This window comes from Leucoraja erinacea, chromosome 9 (assembly GCF_028641065.1).
Source record: "Leucoraja erinacea ecotype New England chromosome 9, Leri_hhj_1, whole genome shotgun sequence".
NCBI lineage: Eukaryota > Metazoa > Chordata > Chondrichthyes > Rajiformes > Rajidae > Leucoraja > Leucoraja erinaceus.
The window spans coordinates 42,076,179-42,095,036 of record NC_073385.1 but is presented as its reverse complement, the minus strand read 5'-3'; the positions used below and the strand labels follow the sequence as shown (position 1 = coordinate 42,095,036).

The following is an 18,858-nucleotide window of genomic DNA, read 5'->3' as shown; positions in this document are numbered from 1 at the left end:
CTCCATTTCAATGGAAATGTTGTAATTGCAGAGGGCAACAACTGAGGGAAATAGGGCTTTGTAGAGCAATGTCATTGTGTGACTTGGCCATGAAGGGTGGTGGCCTGGTTCTTGAGGGTTTTAAATAGAAACAAAGTACATTTGGGGAGGTACAATTTGAATAGAAATCAGCTGAAGTGCGATATAGTGATGAGAGGCCACACTGCCACTGGCACTTTGAACGAGGCAGATGGCATAAGCAACATAAGGAACATTTACTTAAATAGCAATGTCACCAGCAAGTGATGGTACAAGCACTAATTACATTCTCATTGGGAGTTTTCAGCGATTTAATAAGGCACTTTTAATCTTGATTATGTAGGTTGGGATTTTAGCACCCATTCTGTAGACGGTGCGTGGTTCAGTGAACTTTGAGTTGAAAACTGAATGCACGCACTTCGCATTTTATACGGTCCTGAAAAGTAGCACAATATTCAAAAACGTGTAAATTAAACAAACATTTAATTTGGCGTAAACCTGAACGTGTTATTTTTTTAAATTGCAGCATGTAAATCAGTTTTTGGTAATAATGTAACAACGCGTTATTTCAAAAACATAAATTAAATATGCATAAAATGTGAGGTGCCTCTATTGGCAAACTTGCTGTTCGCCTTCGTGATCTTCGACTGACTCCATTCCATATCTTACATGATGGAGCACACCTCAGCATTCCATCAATCATGATCTGAATTTCTGAACTATAGCAGTAAACACCAATATCCAGTTAATGGCATGCTTTATTCTGCTCCTATATTATCTTTGCAACTGAAGCTCTTTACATGCTGAAATAACTTGCCCCTTGGACATCCATAAACCTAATTTCATCAAGGGCTTCATTAATCTTATTTTAGCAAAGTCAATGTTGTACTTTATCATTGCTTATCTTTTGAATTTAGTTGATCATGTCTCATTCTTTCATTTGATTCCTTTAATGCTCTCAAAATCTCACTCCCCTGAATGTATTCCTCGCTTCCCAACATTGTTAACGTTAATCAGCCTCCAGAAATAAGACATTTCTACTTAAAAACGTGCAATCAAAATTTAATTATAGTGGATTTTATCAGACTTTCCTTGGCACCTTCGAAATGTCAAAATGATAGGACATAAGTTGCCTTCCCTTTGTTGCTTATAAGATTAATTACAGTGTACCTACATTATTACAAACTTTATTATAAAGGATTTTGGTTGTAGTGGACAGAGCATCCCCACAGTAATCAGACACCACTATCTCTTTAAGAACACAGGCTGCGGGTTACACTGAGGGAGGCCATTGATATTGATAAGCCATTAGTTTGATCGACACTTGTGCAATCATAAAGGGCACAAAGTCGTGTAGTAACTCAGCGGGTCAGGCAGCATCTCTGGAGTGCGTGGATCAGTGGCGTTTTAGGTCGAGACTTACCTCTGCATCATGCTGTGTACCTGATCGCTCCCCACCTCACCGTGGTTCATTATATAAAATGTAAAACCACTGTTTATTGCAGTAGTTGGTTAATTACAGTGACTTATTTGCTATTTGTTTGCTTTGACAAATATAAACGTACATTTAAATTAAAAGAATTCTGATATTGTGAAGAAGCTATTAATTTCTTATTTTGTAGTTGATCACATCACCCCTTCACCACCATCCCCCACTGTCCTGTTTTTGTCATATAGCAGGTTTGTCTGCTGTGACTGTTCGACCACTTATATTTTCTAAACGTACTTGATTTTATTTAAAAGTTTTCTAATGGGATTAAGTGACTCATTTCATTTCCAATTTATTCTTGTAGAAATGTAGGGTGTGCAAGATAAATGGAGCCTCCATAGGCTGTGCCATTAGGAGATGTCAGAAGAGCTTTCATTTTCCTTGTGGTGTGGAGAATCAATGTATTTTCCAGTTTACTGGACAGTTTGAGTAAGTTTTTTTACTTTTTCCAAAAGAGTAGATACAATTTAATTGCAATCTTCTTGTGTATTTATTCTCTCCTTTCTCAAAATTATCTCCATCAAACTGCAGAGTACCTAACCTATTTTCTGCCATCTGTATTAGGTAATTTGTATTATCTGCCATCTGTATTGTTCATTTATCTCCTTGAACATTTTTTTCAAATACTTCCACACCTCTTTTCAAACATGCTGTCATAATTTTTCTTGGGGGGGGGGGGGGGGGGGACAAAGTCTTCCCTTTGTTTTTCTCTGGAAAGTTCCACCATAACCTCTCCTCTCAGTATTTTAATGTTTCTCTGTTTTACAAACCAATAATTCTGTTTACTACAGTACAATTTGAATCCCATGTTTCACTACGGGTGTCAGAGGTTATGGGGAGAGGCAGGACATTGGGGTTAGGAGGGAGAAATAGATCAGCCATGATGGAATGGTGGAGTAGACTTGATGGGCCGAATGGCCTAATTCTGCTCCTATCATTTATGATTACTAAAGAAGCCCGTGTCACAGTCGCAAGCACCATCAGATATGGTGCTAATTTGGGGAAACTGTTCTCTGGTCATTCTTGACCTGTCTGCACTCTTTGTAGTGATTCACATCACTCCCCATTAGCGAACCCCCTACCCTCCAAACCCGCCCCCACAGCTTGCTTTGCTGTCATATGGCAGGTTCATACATCCTTTTCATGATTTGATCTGAACAAAATTGGCACATTGGCACACCGGTAGAGCTGTTGCCTTACAGCGTCAGCGATCCGGGTTCGATCCTGACTGCACTGAGTTTGTACGTTCTCCCTGTGACTGTGTGGGGTTTCTCCGGGTGCTCTGGTTTCCTCCCACACTCCAATGACGTGCAGGTTTGTAGGTTAATTGGCTTATGTTAATAGGAACATTGACCCTAGTGATCACTGGTCGGCGTGGACTTGGTGGGCTGAAGAGCCTGCTTCTGTCCCGTATCTCGCACCTAACGTCTAAATAATCAGTCAGATCCCACATTGACTTATTTTCCATTCCCATAATATTCTGCAATCTCCCAATATTGGGACCCTTATTATTTCTTGTCAATATACTGCCTTTTAATAACATCTGAAAAGATGTCAAATTTCACATTTGCGGACGATGCCTGCCACATTTATTCTCTCCCATGGTCTCTGATGTGCCAGACTGGCATCTGTTCTGGATGAGCAGAAATGTATTTCAACTAAGCTCTGGAAAGAATGATGACATAGACACATGTCATAATATCTCTGTCTGTTGTCAATTTCTGTTCATAAAACTCCGTAAAATGGTGAAAATATTACGTTTGAATGTTATTGTTAAATTAGATATCCAAACGATTAAACTAAACAGTAAAGCGTTGTGTCTTTTGCAGTGTAATTGTGCTTCTACAGTAAGTCACTGTATCTTGCCTTGGGTTTAACATTGTTAATATTAAAGTGATTTTTGTTCTGTGTCATTGGGTGATTCTAGAATAATCACATTTACTGCCACTTCTCCAGAATATTTCTTGATATAGCTTTGGTTTCTTCCTTGGTCATCATATTGGTCTCCCTTAAAAATTGCAACGAAGACCTGTGAATATTTTCCTCAGAATTTAAATATTGTTTTCCCACAACCTGTAGACGAATTGAGCTTTTAGCATGCTAGCGAATACAGTAATTAATATCTTCCAAATAAGGATTAGTTGTGAATAGTTGATTTAAGGGAACAGTATCGGCGACAATTAATTTTAGCTAGTGCCACATAACTCAGAATAAAATCAATTTACTGGAAGAACAGTCTATTTGAAGGACAAAGAGCATTGTATTTTAAAAGACAGAAAAATAATGTAAAGGAAGGTAAGGGTAAGTGGAGGATAGTTGCACACAAATGAGACACACAGAATCAACTGTTGGTGGTAGTTACCTATTTTAATAGACAAAGGATTCAATTACATTACTGGATTGCCAACCAGAGTAAAGGATAGCTGGCAAACTTCAATTTAAATCATTCAATACTGTCTCAGTAACCACAATAACCGTACTTTCCCATCTGGTTCAAAAATATCGCTTTTTGTGACTCGGGGATGGATAATAAATGCAGGCATTAGCCATGATGTCTCCATCTTGCAAACAAATAAATTAAGCAAAATAATCATAGAAAATGGGAGAATGAGAAGGCTTTTATCATTCTCCTCGTTATGTATCATCTCCCAGTATGGTCACTGCTAATCGTCTACCTTAGTGCCATTTTTCCATTGTTTGCACACATCCCTTTATACCTTTTGCATTTGGAAAGAGAAAATAGGAACAGACCACTTTGACTTTTTAAGATTGTTCTGCCATTTCCACTTTGGACAGCTATGAGATTATCATTATGCAAATCTTTAAAGATCAGTTAACTATCAGGCATGTATCGGCCATTAATTCATCCATCCACGATTCTGGCTTAGAGTTTCGGGTACGATTGTCACTGAAAATCACATTCATTACCTGAGCATGTAAAATTGAAGTATGTTCAATGTTTTTTCTGGTTGGGAGAATAGACACTCTTACCTTTGGTACTGATGCATCAGTATTCAGTGACAGATTAAAATTAAACCATCTCGGTAGATGAAATATTTACCTAAAGTAATTTAAATCAATATAATTTTTTCATCCATTAAACTAACAAAAATCTTCAGGGCAGTACAGTGGCATACTGGTAGAGTTGCCTCATAGCGCCAGAGACTCTGGTTTGATCCTGACTACGGGTGCTGTCTTTACGGACTTTGTACGTTCTCCCTGTAATTGTGTGGGTTTATTACACGTGCTCCAGTTACCTCCCGCAGTCCAAAGATCTGCAGCTTTCTAGGTTATTTGGCTTCATTAGAATTGTAAATTGTCCCTAGTATATAGGTTTATAGCTTGAGTGTACGGATGGGGTGATCACAGGTCAACGGCGACTGTGGGCTGAAGGGCTTGTTTCTGTGCTGTATCTCTAAAGCTTAAAGATGTTTGAAATTTGATAACAGAAAATGCTGGAAACACTCAGCAGATTAGGAAGTGACTGGAAAGATAAGCAACTAAGATTTAAGGTTAAAGACTATTTGTCAGAACAGAGAAAGAGTGATTAAAATAAAACGCAGTTGCAAAGAACGTGATGAGAGGGATGGAAAGGTCAAAGGGCATATCTCTGTTGCAGCCAGATCATCCAAGTTATTTGCAGCAGTTAGTAGAGGATGCTTAAGCTGTTAGGAGAAGGACAGTGGGATATGTTGAGTGTGACATGCTGTACTGATGAAGAGTGTAAAAACTGAACCAATATCATGGTTCAATTTATTGGAGAAATGTCAAATTCTGATGCAGGCAGAAAGAGTTATCTAACATTGGACAATTCTTTGGGGAAATTACTAATTCTGATGCAGGCAGAAAGAGTTATCTAACATTGGACAATTTGATTTGGATCCTGAAAGTTGCAATGTGCTCATTCGAAAGAAGAGTTTCTGTTACTCAAGCTTGTGTTAGGCCACCAAGCAGTGCAGGAGACCACGAGTCATGAATGTTTTATTGGCACATGTCCTGAAACTGAACAACGAAATTCTTACTTGCAGCAGCACCACAGTTATGTAAATGTAGTACTCTGTAAACACAATTATAAATGGCAAAAAAGTTAATATACACATATACACAACCAATGTCCCCCAAGTCTGTGTAGTTTGAAGCTTATTTGGAGGTTGTAGTGTTTAATAGCATGATGGTTGTAGGGAAGAAGCTGCTCCTGAACCTGGACTTTACAGTTTTCAAGCTTGTACCTTTTTCCCAATGGCAGGAATGAAATGAGAGCGTGGCCAGGGTGCTATGGGTCTCTGATGATGCTGGGTTCCTTTTTGGGGCAGCGACTCCTGTAGATCTTCCTGCAGTCTTCTTCGTTCCTAGGTGTTCAATTTACCAAACCAAGCCGTGATGCAAACAGTCAGTGCTCTCCACTGTACACCTGGAGAAGTAGTGGATCAGAGTAAAAGTGGAGTAGAGAATTAAAATGGCAAGTAATAGGAAGCTTGATGTTGCTCCTGCAAAGCAGCTACTCAATCTTTCTCCAGTATAGAGAACACCCCATTGTTCAGATTGAATGCAGTATGCTAGAATGGAACAGGAGCAAGTGAATCATTGCTTCACCTGCAAAGATTGTTTGGGTCTCCAGACGGTGGGAAAGGTGAAAGCTCAGCTGTGGTTACATTGGGGGAAAGTCAATTTTGCAAACTGCAAATTGTGTTAATAATATTCCCTTTAACCTTCCAGGTCTTACTGTTCGCAACATAAACCTGTGCAAAAGGTACCCCGTGCCGTCAGAAGGTCAGGAGGTTCCTTCACATGTGCTGTCTGTTTGGATTCTATTGACCCATGTCCTTCTTACGATGTCTTGAAAAGTCCTTGTTGTAAAAATACGTGGTTTCACAGACAATGTTTGCAGGTGAGTGAAAGTTCACAAAAGAAAATCAGACTCGGTTTTGGGTATTATTTTCAAAAATCAAAGTACTTTGGATGTTGGAAATCTGAAGTAAAAGCAGGAAACTGGGAATACCGAGCAGGTCAGAAACATGTGGAGACAAACATGGAGTTATCGATACTGGTTGGCCATCTTTCCCCAATATCCCAAACAGGGTAGAAACCAATACACTGACACACATCAAGGTGCCAACTGAGAGAGGGTGGTGAAGGATTGTTAAACCAGTTTGTTAACTGGGGGAGAGTTGAATTTAAAAAAAATGCGGATGGTACACAGAGTTACCCATTTTATAGAAGTGTTCAATGAAGTTGACATTGTAACCTTTAAATAATATATTATTTGCTAATAAATGTAATTGCTTTTTTTTCATAGCATCAAGCACTGAGTGCTGGAATGTTCTTCTTCAGGTGCACTATTTGTAATAATAAGGATGAATTCCAAAAGGAAATGTTGCGACTGGGGATCCATATACCAGAAAGGTTTGTATGCATTAATCAATTAATGTTTTGCTGCTCTTTTGTAGCATTTTTTAATACGTAACAGGAATCATTATTTACGGGTGATAATTAATTATTTTACTATTGTGAAGAAAATTTGAAAGGAGTTGATAGGCTTGATTGCACGTCATTCATTTAAGGTTAAATTGAAATAATCCTGCCCCAATTACAGTTAATTACGAGGCGGCACAGTGGCGCAGAGGAAGATTGCTGCCTAACAGCTCCAGAGACCAGGGTTCGATCCTGATCTTGTGTGCTTTCTGTACAGAGTTTGTACGTTGTTCCTCTAACTGCGCGGACTTTCTTCGGCTGATCTGGTTTCCTCCCGCTCTCAAATGATGTGTAGGTTTGTAAGTTAATTGGTCTCTAAATTGTCTGTAGTGTGTAGGATAGAACTAATGGGTGATCGATGGTCAGCATGGACTTAAGGTCATAAGTGATAGGAGCAGAATTACGCCATTCGTCCCATAAATTCTACTCTGTCATTCAATCATGGCAGATCTCTATCTCCCTCTTAACCCCATTCTCCTGCCTTTTCCCCCATAACCCCTGACAGCCATACTAATCAAAGTTTGGTGGGCCGAATGGCCTGTTTCCACACTATTTCTGAACTAAACTAACATGAACTAAACTAAGTTACTTGAGTAGAGTTGTATCATTTTCCTCCCTTTGCAGCAACAATTTGTCTCACCCATTTTCCCAGCTGTTTCTCCCACCAGGAGAAATAAGGCTTTTTGATTTTTCGCTTTCAAAAACATGAAGCGACGGAAACACAAAATATTTTTGAAACCAGACAGTATTATTTTACAATGTTTTACCTACTTCCAATTGCTCGTTGCAGAGAGCCTGTCCCCATTTCCACTCCTGTATGCAGTAATACTTGTTCTTCCGTTACCTTATGCTTTACGTCATTGCCTGCAGAGATGCCTCCTGGGAACTTGAAGAAAATGCATTTCAGGAACTATTGCAGCGTCATCACCGATGTGACGCAAGAAGATGTTTCTGTAAGGATGGACGAGAATACGCAGAAACTGAAGGGTATATTACACTAAAAATGAACATTCTGTTAACCAAGCACAATTGTTCATAAATCACACACTGAAATCTTTAAAACCAAACAATTTAAGGTTTTGAGAAGCAATTGGGTGATGTTTGCTATTTTCTGAAAAGATGGATTCATGTGGATTCTGTGGATTCATTGCTGTATCTGTAGTTGCAAACCATGTGAAAACTTGCTGTAGGTATTTTGCTGGTGTTTAATTTAATTTGTGTCTATAATTCCTTAGTCCAGAGGTTTACTATAATGGTTCTGTGGATAACTGGGGTAATGTATGATGAGAGTTTGACAGACACAAAATACTGGAGCAACTCAGCGGGTCAGGCAGCATCTCTGGAGAGAAGGAATGGGTGATGTTTTGCGTCGAGACCCTTCATATTTATCTCTTACTTTTAATTATTTCTTAAGAGTTTTTTACTTTTTAGATTTATTGGTATTTTCAGTGATTTCAATATATTGATGAATATTAGAGGCGACGTTTCGGGCTGGGACCATTCTTCAGACTGATTTTGACTCGAAATGTCGCCTATCTATATTTTGCGATGCTGCCTGACCCGCTGAGTTACTCCAACACTCTCTCTTCTTGAAGGCACACGTTGCACTTATTCATTGTTTTTAGTTGAGCCAATTAACTTCATATAGTGGAGATGATTAGTTCATAATTTCTGAATGAAATGTTTCCCCATACTAACTAAAAATTCTGAAGATAATTATTAGATGTTCTTTATCAACAGAAAAATAGTTAATGTAATGAAAAATACATTTGTAAAAAAATTAATGATTTTTTTTTTTCAGGAAATGGACCATTATCCTATGTAAGTACTGTGGTTCCAGTGGGACTCATCTGGCCTGTTCATTGATGGCAAGCAGTTTGGAAGACTGGGAATGTCTTGAATGCAGAGACATTATATACAAATCAGGTAATTTGTTTGGAAATAACAGCATTTTAATTTAAAGTATTAAATGGCTCAGAAATTTTCTTTTGACAATTCCAGTTTCATACATTATGACTGTTTAGTTTAAAGAGACAGGTGTAGCATGGGAACAGGCCCTTCGGCCCACCTAGTCCATGTTGACCATCATTCTCACTAGTTCTGCCTTTCGCATCCACTTCCTACACACTCAAGCCAATTAACCTATAAACCCTCACATCTTAAGGATTTGGGAGAAAACCAGAGCACCCAGAGGAAACCCATGTGGTCACAGGGAGAACATACAAACTCCACACAGCTAGCACCCAAGGTCAGGATCAAGTCCGGGTCTGGCCAGAAGCGCTACCAGGCGTGCCAAGGTGCCAGTCACAATATTTTGATCTTTCACATTATTCAATACAGGGATTTGAGGTTCTTTTAAAGAACTTCATAAAATCTAAGTCAGAACTAGGCCTGCTATGATTATACTAAGTAGCACAGCAGGTGCAAAAGTTTGCATGGACTATTCTTTCTGCTTATTATCTGCAGGAAAAACACCTTTTGATCTAACGAACGAAGATTGTGACAACAGTATTTCTGTTTATATTATGCTGTGGTATTTTCCGTTCCTGAAGATGTGAATAATATTTCAGTGAAAGCCAAATAAAAAGTCTAATGGAATTTGAAAAATTACCAGATATAACATTAATGACTTTTTAAAACTTTTTTTCCCCATAGAGAAATTAAGGAAAAGAACCCTAAGTTCTGAGATAAAACCAACAAAACGTAAATTTAAAGACCGTCCGGATTCACGCCATCCACCTTCTAAGTGCCCAAGGTTATCAGGTGAAACTCAGAAAGAACACAAAAATAGGTTAGTACTGTGGGGGGGGGAAATAAATCATCGTGATAGAATCATGAAACAAAATCATACAACTTTATTAAATAACAAAGATATTATGTCCTAAAATTTGAATTCTGCAACTCATGAATATTTGCCTAATGCTTCTTCTATCCATCACTATTCACATCTCCCTCTCCTATTTTGCATCTATCTCTGTGTCTATCTTTACATGACTTGCTTTGCTTATCTTGGCTGATGCTTGTGATCCACAAAATCTTCACTATCTTTCACCCTCATCGTCTTCTGGCACAGCCCAATTTTCATTTAAAGGAACAAGACTGCCAGTATTTAATCTTTTAAATTACAAAAGGAATAATTTGAACACATGTTCAAATGTTTAGACTTGCTGAATGACAGGTGACATTACTGTAAACTCTTGTTATGATAGGCTTCTTTATAACAGATTTTGGTTGTAGGGTACTGTCTATAAGAACACAGGCTGGTTACACTGCGGAGGCTATTGAAATCAACAAGGCATTGAAATCAACAAGGCATGGAAATCGACAAGCAATTGCTTTGATCGACACTTAGCTATATTAAACAATGTAACAAACAACCTTGAGTATTTTTACTTGCAGTAACAAAAATAATTTTTTTGCAGTTAAAAAGAACTTTGTATTTGAAAACAACTCATTGTTGCACGAGAGACCGCTAGGTAGTGGAACAAATCCCCACACTGTTACAGCGGATAATCGGCAATAACGGGTACCATTCCCCCCCACTATGGTCTATTATAACAATGGTTTACTGTACATCTGTTAAAGCATTAATGCTTGACTTCATGTAGACCTTTCAGCACAAAGCTCTTTCATGCTGAGATTCTATGATGTACCCTGTAAAATTGATTTTCTGAATCCCAGGCAAGTTCCGTCTGTGGGGATTGTTATCTTCGGGTAGTCAGTTAATTCGATTTATTTATTTTTTTTAGTCCTAACTTTAATAATCAACAAAGCAGGCGTGAGATTTTGCTTGATGTGAATACTTTTTTTGGGGGGCTACTCTGGGAACAAGACTATTATTCAATCTGCATTTCCAGTGTCCCAATCCAATGATAGAAAGAATTAGGAGACTTGCACAGAGTACTTGTCAAATAATAACTAAAGGAAAGAATTGTTTTTACATCATTAAAAAAAAATACATACAGGGTGTTAAACATTTTCAAACAAAGAAAGCCACATAAAGATATTAGAAGATATTTGACTGACTAACCAAAAGTGTTGTTGAGGAAGTTTTCAAGGAGCTTTTTCAAGAAGGTAAGAGATGGCTAGAGAATTTTGAGGAGGGAATTCAACTGCGCTCGGAGCATTTGCAGAAGGATGTTTGTTTGCCAGTAGTGCAATGATTAAATGGGCATGAACAAAAAGTAAAAATTGGATCAACTCTGAAGGTTATTGCGCTGGAAGGAATTACATGGGTAAAGAGCAGGAGCATAGAACGTTAAAAATAAGTTGGAGCACTTTTAAAGCAAGGCAATTCAAGGCTGCAAGCTGAGGGATAATTAGTTAATGTATATTACTAAATGAAGATGCACTTTTCGGTGGCTTTGTGAATGTATTGAATAGGAGAGAGAACTGGAACAATTGTTTTATCTTATTTTTTTTAAACTTTACACTGAGCAGGTTTGGCAAGTTAATGTCTTTGGAAGGAGAAACTGAGTTAATAATTAAGGTCAATGTCCTTCACCCTGAACTCCGGATGGGTAGTTAGTCATGGGACTCTCACCGAGAGTGGACAGGTTTCCTCACCACAGAACCCCAGACGTCTCATTTTGCTCTCTGTCTCTGAATTCGGGAATCAGCAGCAGGGGCCGTTTTTGCCGTTCCCCAACTGTGCTAGAAAAGGTGGTGCCGGCCTTGGGCCACTGCGTTTGTGTGGTGAGGGTGGTCCCACTGGGCTCTCAGTGACGGGGCTCCAGGACTCTGACCCAGTGCCTAGACAGTGATGTCAAAGGGACAAACCGTTACTCAGTTATAGCAGACAATCGGCAACAACGGCCACCATTGCCCTCCCTACGGTCCGTTAGTATTGGGTTGCAAAATTCTGGTGGGTTTTTTTGTTTGTTTCTTGCCTTGTAGAGTAAATTTGTGATCTTATTTGTTCTGAAGGCTATGAATCATCTGGAAATCTTCCACTTTTGATATCTTAAATTGTGAAATGTTTCAAAGACTTCTTGAAGTTGCAGATTATTCTGCGGAATAAAATGGGAATAAAACAGTTCATCAATTTAAAACTTTAAATATTTTTTCAACAGACAGATTTTTTCAACAAGACCACTTACAAGCATTTTGAAAGAACTAAGGTCACAAATCAAATTGAATGTCATCTCAAGAATCAAGGTTGACAGAACAAATGTATGGGAAGGAGCTCTGAAAGAAATGAAAGGGAAAGTATTCAGTGCTACTGACACACTTTGCATTCAATATTCAGATATGGCTGGCAAGCCTCAAGAAGTTGCTCATGTGACAAATCCCCTTTATGATTTTTTTAATTTGCTCATGCATCATCTTCAGAATTCAACTCTATTTGAAGGTCTGACTACCTCAAAGAATATATCTCTCAATTCTCAAGGTTAGCCATTTTTACATATATTACGCTTTATGATCATGTAGTTATATCAATTTTTTTGTAATATTTGATTTATACGTAGTACAAGAAAAGGTACAGGACGAGTGTTTGGTGGCTTTGATTTAACTTTTGCTTGGATGCATTTTTCAATTTGTGCTTAGTTCAAAATCAGGCACATAAAATAGCAAGTGTATGTACAATTCACTGTTAAATTGCATTCATTGTGGGATTAAATAAGCATATCCTTTATGATGTTTGTGTCTATTTGAATATTTATTTAACTTCCCAAGGTCTCACAGTTATTGTATGTTCAGTTTATCAACTAATACGGATATGGATTTAAGATTACTTTATTGTTATATACACCAGGGTGCAATGAAATTCCTTATTTGCATGAAGCTCATAAACAGTAGATGGTGAAGGTAGATACAACAATAGCTGCAACAACAAATGCAAAACAACAGAATGGTGCAAAGATTGTAGCCCAATATGAAGTAGCCAAGTACAATAATGGAATAACCAAATGAGGTAGTTAAGATTAAGAATACATGGCAGCTGTTTCGTGAATGGGGTGTGAAAGAAGTGATTGCTTCAGTAGTCTGATAGCTATAGGTTATTGGTAAAATTCACTAAAATGCATTTTCACGTAAGAAATTTGGAGCCTATTAGGAAGAAATATTTGCATTGGAATAATGTATGAGAATAAGAGGGTTGAAATTAGCTACTGATTTTGTATTTTTATATAATTTTAGTTTTCAGAATTGTCCTTCCACTAGCTAATGGAAGAATACAAACACTAAACTAAAATTGAAGGACTTGCCTCAGATGTTATTGATGGTTAACTATAACATGTTTTGCATCTCTTACAGCTTTGCTTCCTAAATGAATTTACCAGTGCTTTTTTTGGACAATAGACAATAGGCACAGGAGTGGGCCATTCTGCCCTTCGAGCCAGCACCGCCATTCAATGTGATCATGGCTGATCATCGCCAATCAGTACCCCGTTCCTGCCTTCTTCCCATATCCCCTGACTCCACTATTTTTAAGAGCCCTATCTTGCTATCTCTTGAAAGCATCCAGAGAACCTGCATCCACTGCGCTCTGAGGCAGAGAATTCCCCAGACTCACAACTCTCTGTGAGAAAAACTGATTCCTCGTCTCCGTTCTAAATGGCTTACTTCTTATTCTTAAACTGTGGCCCCTGGTTCTGGACTCCCCCAACATCGGGAACATGTTTCCTGCCTCTAGCGTGTCCAAACCTGTAACAATTTTTGCAGACCAAAAGGTGCTGGTACGCATATTGTTCCTTGCCAATGGTGTCCGGGTTATTCTATTAGCTGCTTAAGCTTTTTAAGGGCCTAGCCACATGATTTAATTAATAAATTGTACTTCTTGGTTTCTTGGTCCTCCAGAATATTCCAAATGGAATTTAAACTGGATGTGGAATTTAAATTGGAGGTGGTCTTAAACTTTAGCAATCTTTTTGTAATTATAAAAATTCAAAACATTTGAAACTCGTTTATTAACTTTTTGAAGGTTACCGTTCGGGGGTGTACCATCACAAAAAAAAGCACTGGGATTTATACTTTTGTATTTTGTCAATAAATCTACATAGTGTAACGTTTGTACATGACCTTACACTTGTTAGACTTCATGGTTTACTGCTGTTGGTGAGCCTAGAGAACATTAGTTGGTTGGATATTCACGGTTGAAGATAGTTTGAGAGTTATATTCAATAACCAATGTTCAAGGTCTTTTATTGTCACGTGTACCAATTAAGATACAGTGATATACCAGTGTTATTTCTTCCTATTTCTGCCCAGCGCTAATTGGAGAAACAGTACCTCATATTTCGCTTGGATAGCTTACTCCCCCAGCGGTATGAACATTGACCTCTAACTTCAAGTAGCCCTTGCATTCCCTCTGTCTCCATCCCTTTCCAGTTCCCCCACCAGTCTTATTGTCTCCATCTACATTCTATCTCTGTCCCGCCCTCTCCTCTGACATCAGTCTGAAGAAGGGTCTCAACCCGAAAGGTCACCCATTCCTCTCTCCAGAGATGATGCATGTCCCGCTGAGTTACTACAGCAATTTGCTTCAGTTTGATCAGTTGCAGCAATATGGAGGCACATAATTTAACATGTGGTGCTGCAGACAATCAGCAATAAAGCTTGTTTTGAGGTAGTACAAGGCAATTTGCATAGCAGAGGAAAGCAAATCAATTATGTGGAAGCTTGCAAAATTCTCCTGTGAATGCATTAGAAAATTTAAATCCATGTATTTCTGTTTACTTCTTTTTGTAGCTCTTAGGTTGGACTGGTATTATGAGGCTGGACGAATGATTGCACTATCCTTAGTCCATGGGGGTCCATGGCCAAACTTCTTATCCAAAACACTATTTAACTGTCTGGCTTATGGACCAGATATAACTGAACCGACTATGGAAGATGTGGCTTCATTTGAGGTGGCACAAAAGGTCATGAAGGTAAAGCTTTGAACCACTTTTTAAAATGCTGTTTTAAAGGGCACTCTCTTGGGGCACACCTCTTTTGCCAAAAGGAAATTAATACAAATCCAGAAACATTTGACATTGGAATATAAACTCTGCCTTTCCAATTCCCTAAAATTCAACACTTTTTGGGGAATTGGGCAGGTTATATGACTGATGTGTCAGTGGAAGAGATCTTTTGGGACCAGTAACCACCTGGAAACTAGTCTAATAACCACTATTAGACTTGAAATGGACACTTAAGAACAGGGCAGGTCCACAAGTTAACGCTCTAAACGTGGGCCAAGGCTAATGTTGATGGTATTAGAATGTAACGGTTTAGTTTAGAGATACACTTCGACCCACCGAGTCACCCCGTACACTAGCCCTATCCTACAAACTTGGGAACATTTACAATTTTTTACCGGTCAATTAACCAACAGACCTGTACGTCTTTGGAGTGTGGGAGGAAACCGGAGCCACATGGTTATGGGGAGAACATACAAACTCCGTGCAGACAGCACCAGTAGTCAGCATCGAACCTGGGTCTCTGGCACTGTAATGCGGTAACTCTACCGCTGCACCACCATGTCACCTTCATGCAGGAATCATGCAAGATGAAGAATAAGTTAAATAAAATTCCTAACAGGCTTAAGAGCATAGCGTAAAATTACCAGTTCGATAAAATTGGCAGTACCTGCCAGAGAAAAAAAGTAGGATACCTTCTGCTGAAAATGAGGAGAAAAGATGAATCGTCCAGTGAGTCTAAAATGAGAAGAGCTGAGAAATAAAAATATGATTGCTTTGTTGGGATTGTATTCAAATTTTCCAAGTAGTTCATAGGAATTAGAGGAACAAATATGCTGTGAAATTGCAGGCAGAGGCAAGATTAATAGGGGTTTTGTTTGGTTTAGAGATACAACATGGAAATGGGTCCTTCGGCCCACTGATTCCACGTTGACCATTCACCCGTTCTGTTATCCCACATTCTCATCCACTCCCTAGACACTAGAGGCAAAATACAGAAGGCAATAACTTACACACCCACACATCTTTGAAATGTGGGAGGAAACCGGAGCACCCGGAGGAAACCCACCATGGTCACACAGTATGTGCAAACTCCATACAGATAGCACCCAGGATCAGGATCGAAACTGGCTTCTGTCACTTTATGAGGTCATAAAATCTGATATGTGTGTGATATCTATATACTTTTAAAACTGGGTGGGTGTCATTTTGCCTTTGAAACATGTTTCCTCGAAAACCATATGCAAAAACGCAGAGATTTTTACATATTTCGGTAGGAATTTAGCTTATGATATCAGAAATCCACTCCTAAATTCGGTCAATTATTTCCAGGGCTCGAAATTAGCGGTTGCCCGGGTGCCAATGGCAACTTACTGTCCTGCTGGGCAACCTAAAAGCCATGACAATTCGCCCGGCTTGGCAAGCAACCAGGACACCCGCCCTCCATCCGTGTCCAGGTCTCGGCTCTCCGCTAGCTCTCGGCTCTCGGCGCTAGCTCTCGGCTCTTGGATCTCGGATCTCCGCTCGGCGCTAGCTCTCTGGTCTCCGCTCGGCACGGCCGGCCGCCGAGCACATCATCGGCCTGCACATGCGCACTGCCACGGCAACTGGTCGGCGCCGGCCACTTTCTCCCTCCCTTTGTATTGTGGGAGTTCTGGCCGCCATTGCTATCCCGTCGCTGCCTCACTGCGACCGCTGAAAAACAACACGCTCCCTGGAGCTGCAGTAACTCCCTGGAGTAGCTCTTGCTTCTTGGTTTCCTGGTCCTCCAAAAATATTCAAAATGGAATTTAAACTGGTGGACCCACAACCACCAAACTCTGAAAAATAACAGCCTATTGCATTTTATCTATTTATTTATTTTGTATATGTATGATCTATAGTATATAGACTCACTAAACTTTTATCTCCTGTTCTGTATTATATTTACATATTCTGTTGTGCTGCAGCAAGCAGAAATTTCATTATCCTATCTGGGACACATGACAAAAAAACTCTTGACTTGGACTTAAGCAAAAAAAGGGTTTTTGGGGGGGGGAAAAAAGCTACTTTAAATTTAGTTGCATCTGGTTGGTGCCTATGGTAGGGTGAAGGCTATTCCATGCTTTAATTGTGCAGAGGAACTCCATGGAGCAGCCAGCATCTCTGGATAGAAAAAAATGGGTGATGTTTCAGGTAGGACCCCTTCTTTACATTTCCTCTGGTTTTAGTGTTTTTAGTTTATTTTAAAGATACAGCGTGGAAACAGACCCTTCGGCCCACCAAGTCCACGCCGACCACCGATCACCCGTACACTAGATCTATCCCACACATCAGCGACGTAAGTCAAGAGTGTTTTATTCTTTCACGTCCCAGTTAGAACAATGAAATCCTTACTTGCAGCAGCCCAACAGAATATGTAAACATAGTACTCTGTAAACAATGTTATAAACGAGAAAACAAAACTCCATACAGACAGCACCCATATTCAGGATCAATTCCGGGTCTCTGGCAATTTTAGGCAGCAAATTTATGGCCAATGTACTGCCCCAATAGCCTTGAACTGAATGAAAACACACAGTAGCTGTAAAGGGGGACATAGCGTCACTTAAAGATGTAAGGCTGAAAATGGATAGTTTCTTTTTTTTAGTAACCAAAGTTATCAACGTATAATTTTTTGTGTTGGAAAATAAAATATAGTGGCACAGCTGGTGGTTGCTGCCTCGCACGCCAGTGTTCGATCCTAGAAACATAGAAATTAGGTGCAGGAGTAGGCCATTCGGCCCTTCGAGCCTGCACCGCCATTCAATATGATCATGGCTGATCATCCAACTCAGTATCCCGTACCTGCCTTCTCTCCATACCCCCTGATCCCCTTAGCCACAAGGGCCACATCTAACTCCCTCTTAAATATAGTCAATGAACTGGCCTCGAGCACTGTCTGGGTTGAATTTGCACCTTCTCCCTGCAAGCATGTGGGTTTCCTCCCACATCCCAAAGACGCATTGGCTTTGTAGGTTAACTTGTCTCTGTAAAATTGCCCCTAATGTGCAGGGAGTGGGTGAGGAAAGTGGGATAACAGAACTTGTGTGAATGGGTAGACAAAAATGCTGGAGAAACTCAGCAGGCGAGGCAGCATCTACGGAGCGAAGGAAATAGGCGATGTTTCGGGTCGAGACCCTTCTTCAGACAGATGTCGGGAGGGGTGAGGGGCGAGAAAAAGAAAGGAAGACGCGGAGACAGTAGGCTGTGGGGGAGCTGGGAATGGGAGGGGAAGGAGGGAGAAAGCAAGGACTACCTGAAATTGGAGAAGCCAATGTTCATACCGCTGGGGTGTAAACTACCCAAGCAAAAAATGAGGTGCTGTTCCTCCAATTTGCGTTGGGCCTCACTCTGGCCATGGAGGAGGCCCAGGACAGAAAGGTCGGATTCGGAATGGGAGTATTGTAATTTTCCTCCATGTCATTGTGGTATATATCTTGTCTTGATTGGTGAATATGTTTAGTTTGTGACTTTATTTGAAGCAGAAATAATATGAATGCTTCATTGACCATAATTCCGACTGGTAACTACACACTTCATCCGAGCACATTATCGCACGTGTCATGCAAGCCATCTTAAACTGTCATTTGACAACCTAAAAAGCTGCCGAGGTTGCCCGGCTGGCAACAGGGAAAAAAAGTTAAGCGAGAGCCCTGATTTCCCCAGATTTTGAATAAAATTGTTCACAAAACTCACTTTAAAAAAAAAAAAAAGCTGCCGACGTCACAATGCCCACATGACCACCGATCGAGGCCCACCTGCCTCCTGACCCCGCCCCCTCCGCCGCTGTGGATTAATGCAGCTGCTGTCAAGACGCATACGCAGTTTTCCACGAGGTACGTTACTCCAAGCACCGCCCCCCCCTGTTCTTCAAAAGGCACAGAAAGAATGAGAATGTTCTGCTGCAAAGATCCTATAGCTGCGCTCCGCTATAGCATCTTTCTTCTGCAGATCCGG

General features: G+C 39.9%; 1 protein-coding gene across 3 annotated transcripts in view; it reads left to right on the top strand.

Annotated features, from left to right (window-relative positions):
* Positions 1–18,858, top strand: part of g2e3 (G2/M-phase specific E3 ubiquitin protein ligase) — a 50,832-nt gene that overhangs the window by 15,731 nt on the left and 16,243 nt on the right. For all 3 annotated transcript variants that reach the window (XM_055640671.1, XM_055640670.1, XM_055640672.1), the window contains 8 exons: positions 1,812–1,936; positions 6,224–6,395; positions 6,804–6,910; positions 7,850–7,966; positions 8,781–8,905; positions 9,635–9,770; positions 12,052–12,368; positions 14,669–14,850. In XM_055640671.1, coding sequence (XP_055496646.1) covers positions 1,812–1,936; positions 6,224–6,395; positions 6,804–6,910; positions 7,850–7,966; positions 8,781–8,905; positions 9,635–9,770; positions 12,052–12,368; positions 14,669–14,850 — 1,281 coding nt within the window. The remainder of the gene's footprint in view (positions 1–1,811; positions 1,937–6,223; positions 6,396–6,803; positions 6,911–7,849; positions 7,967–8,780; positions 8,906–9,634; positions 9,771–12,051; positions 12,369–14,668; positions 14,851–18,858) is intronic.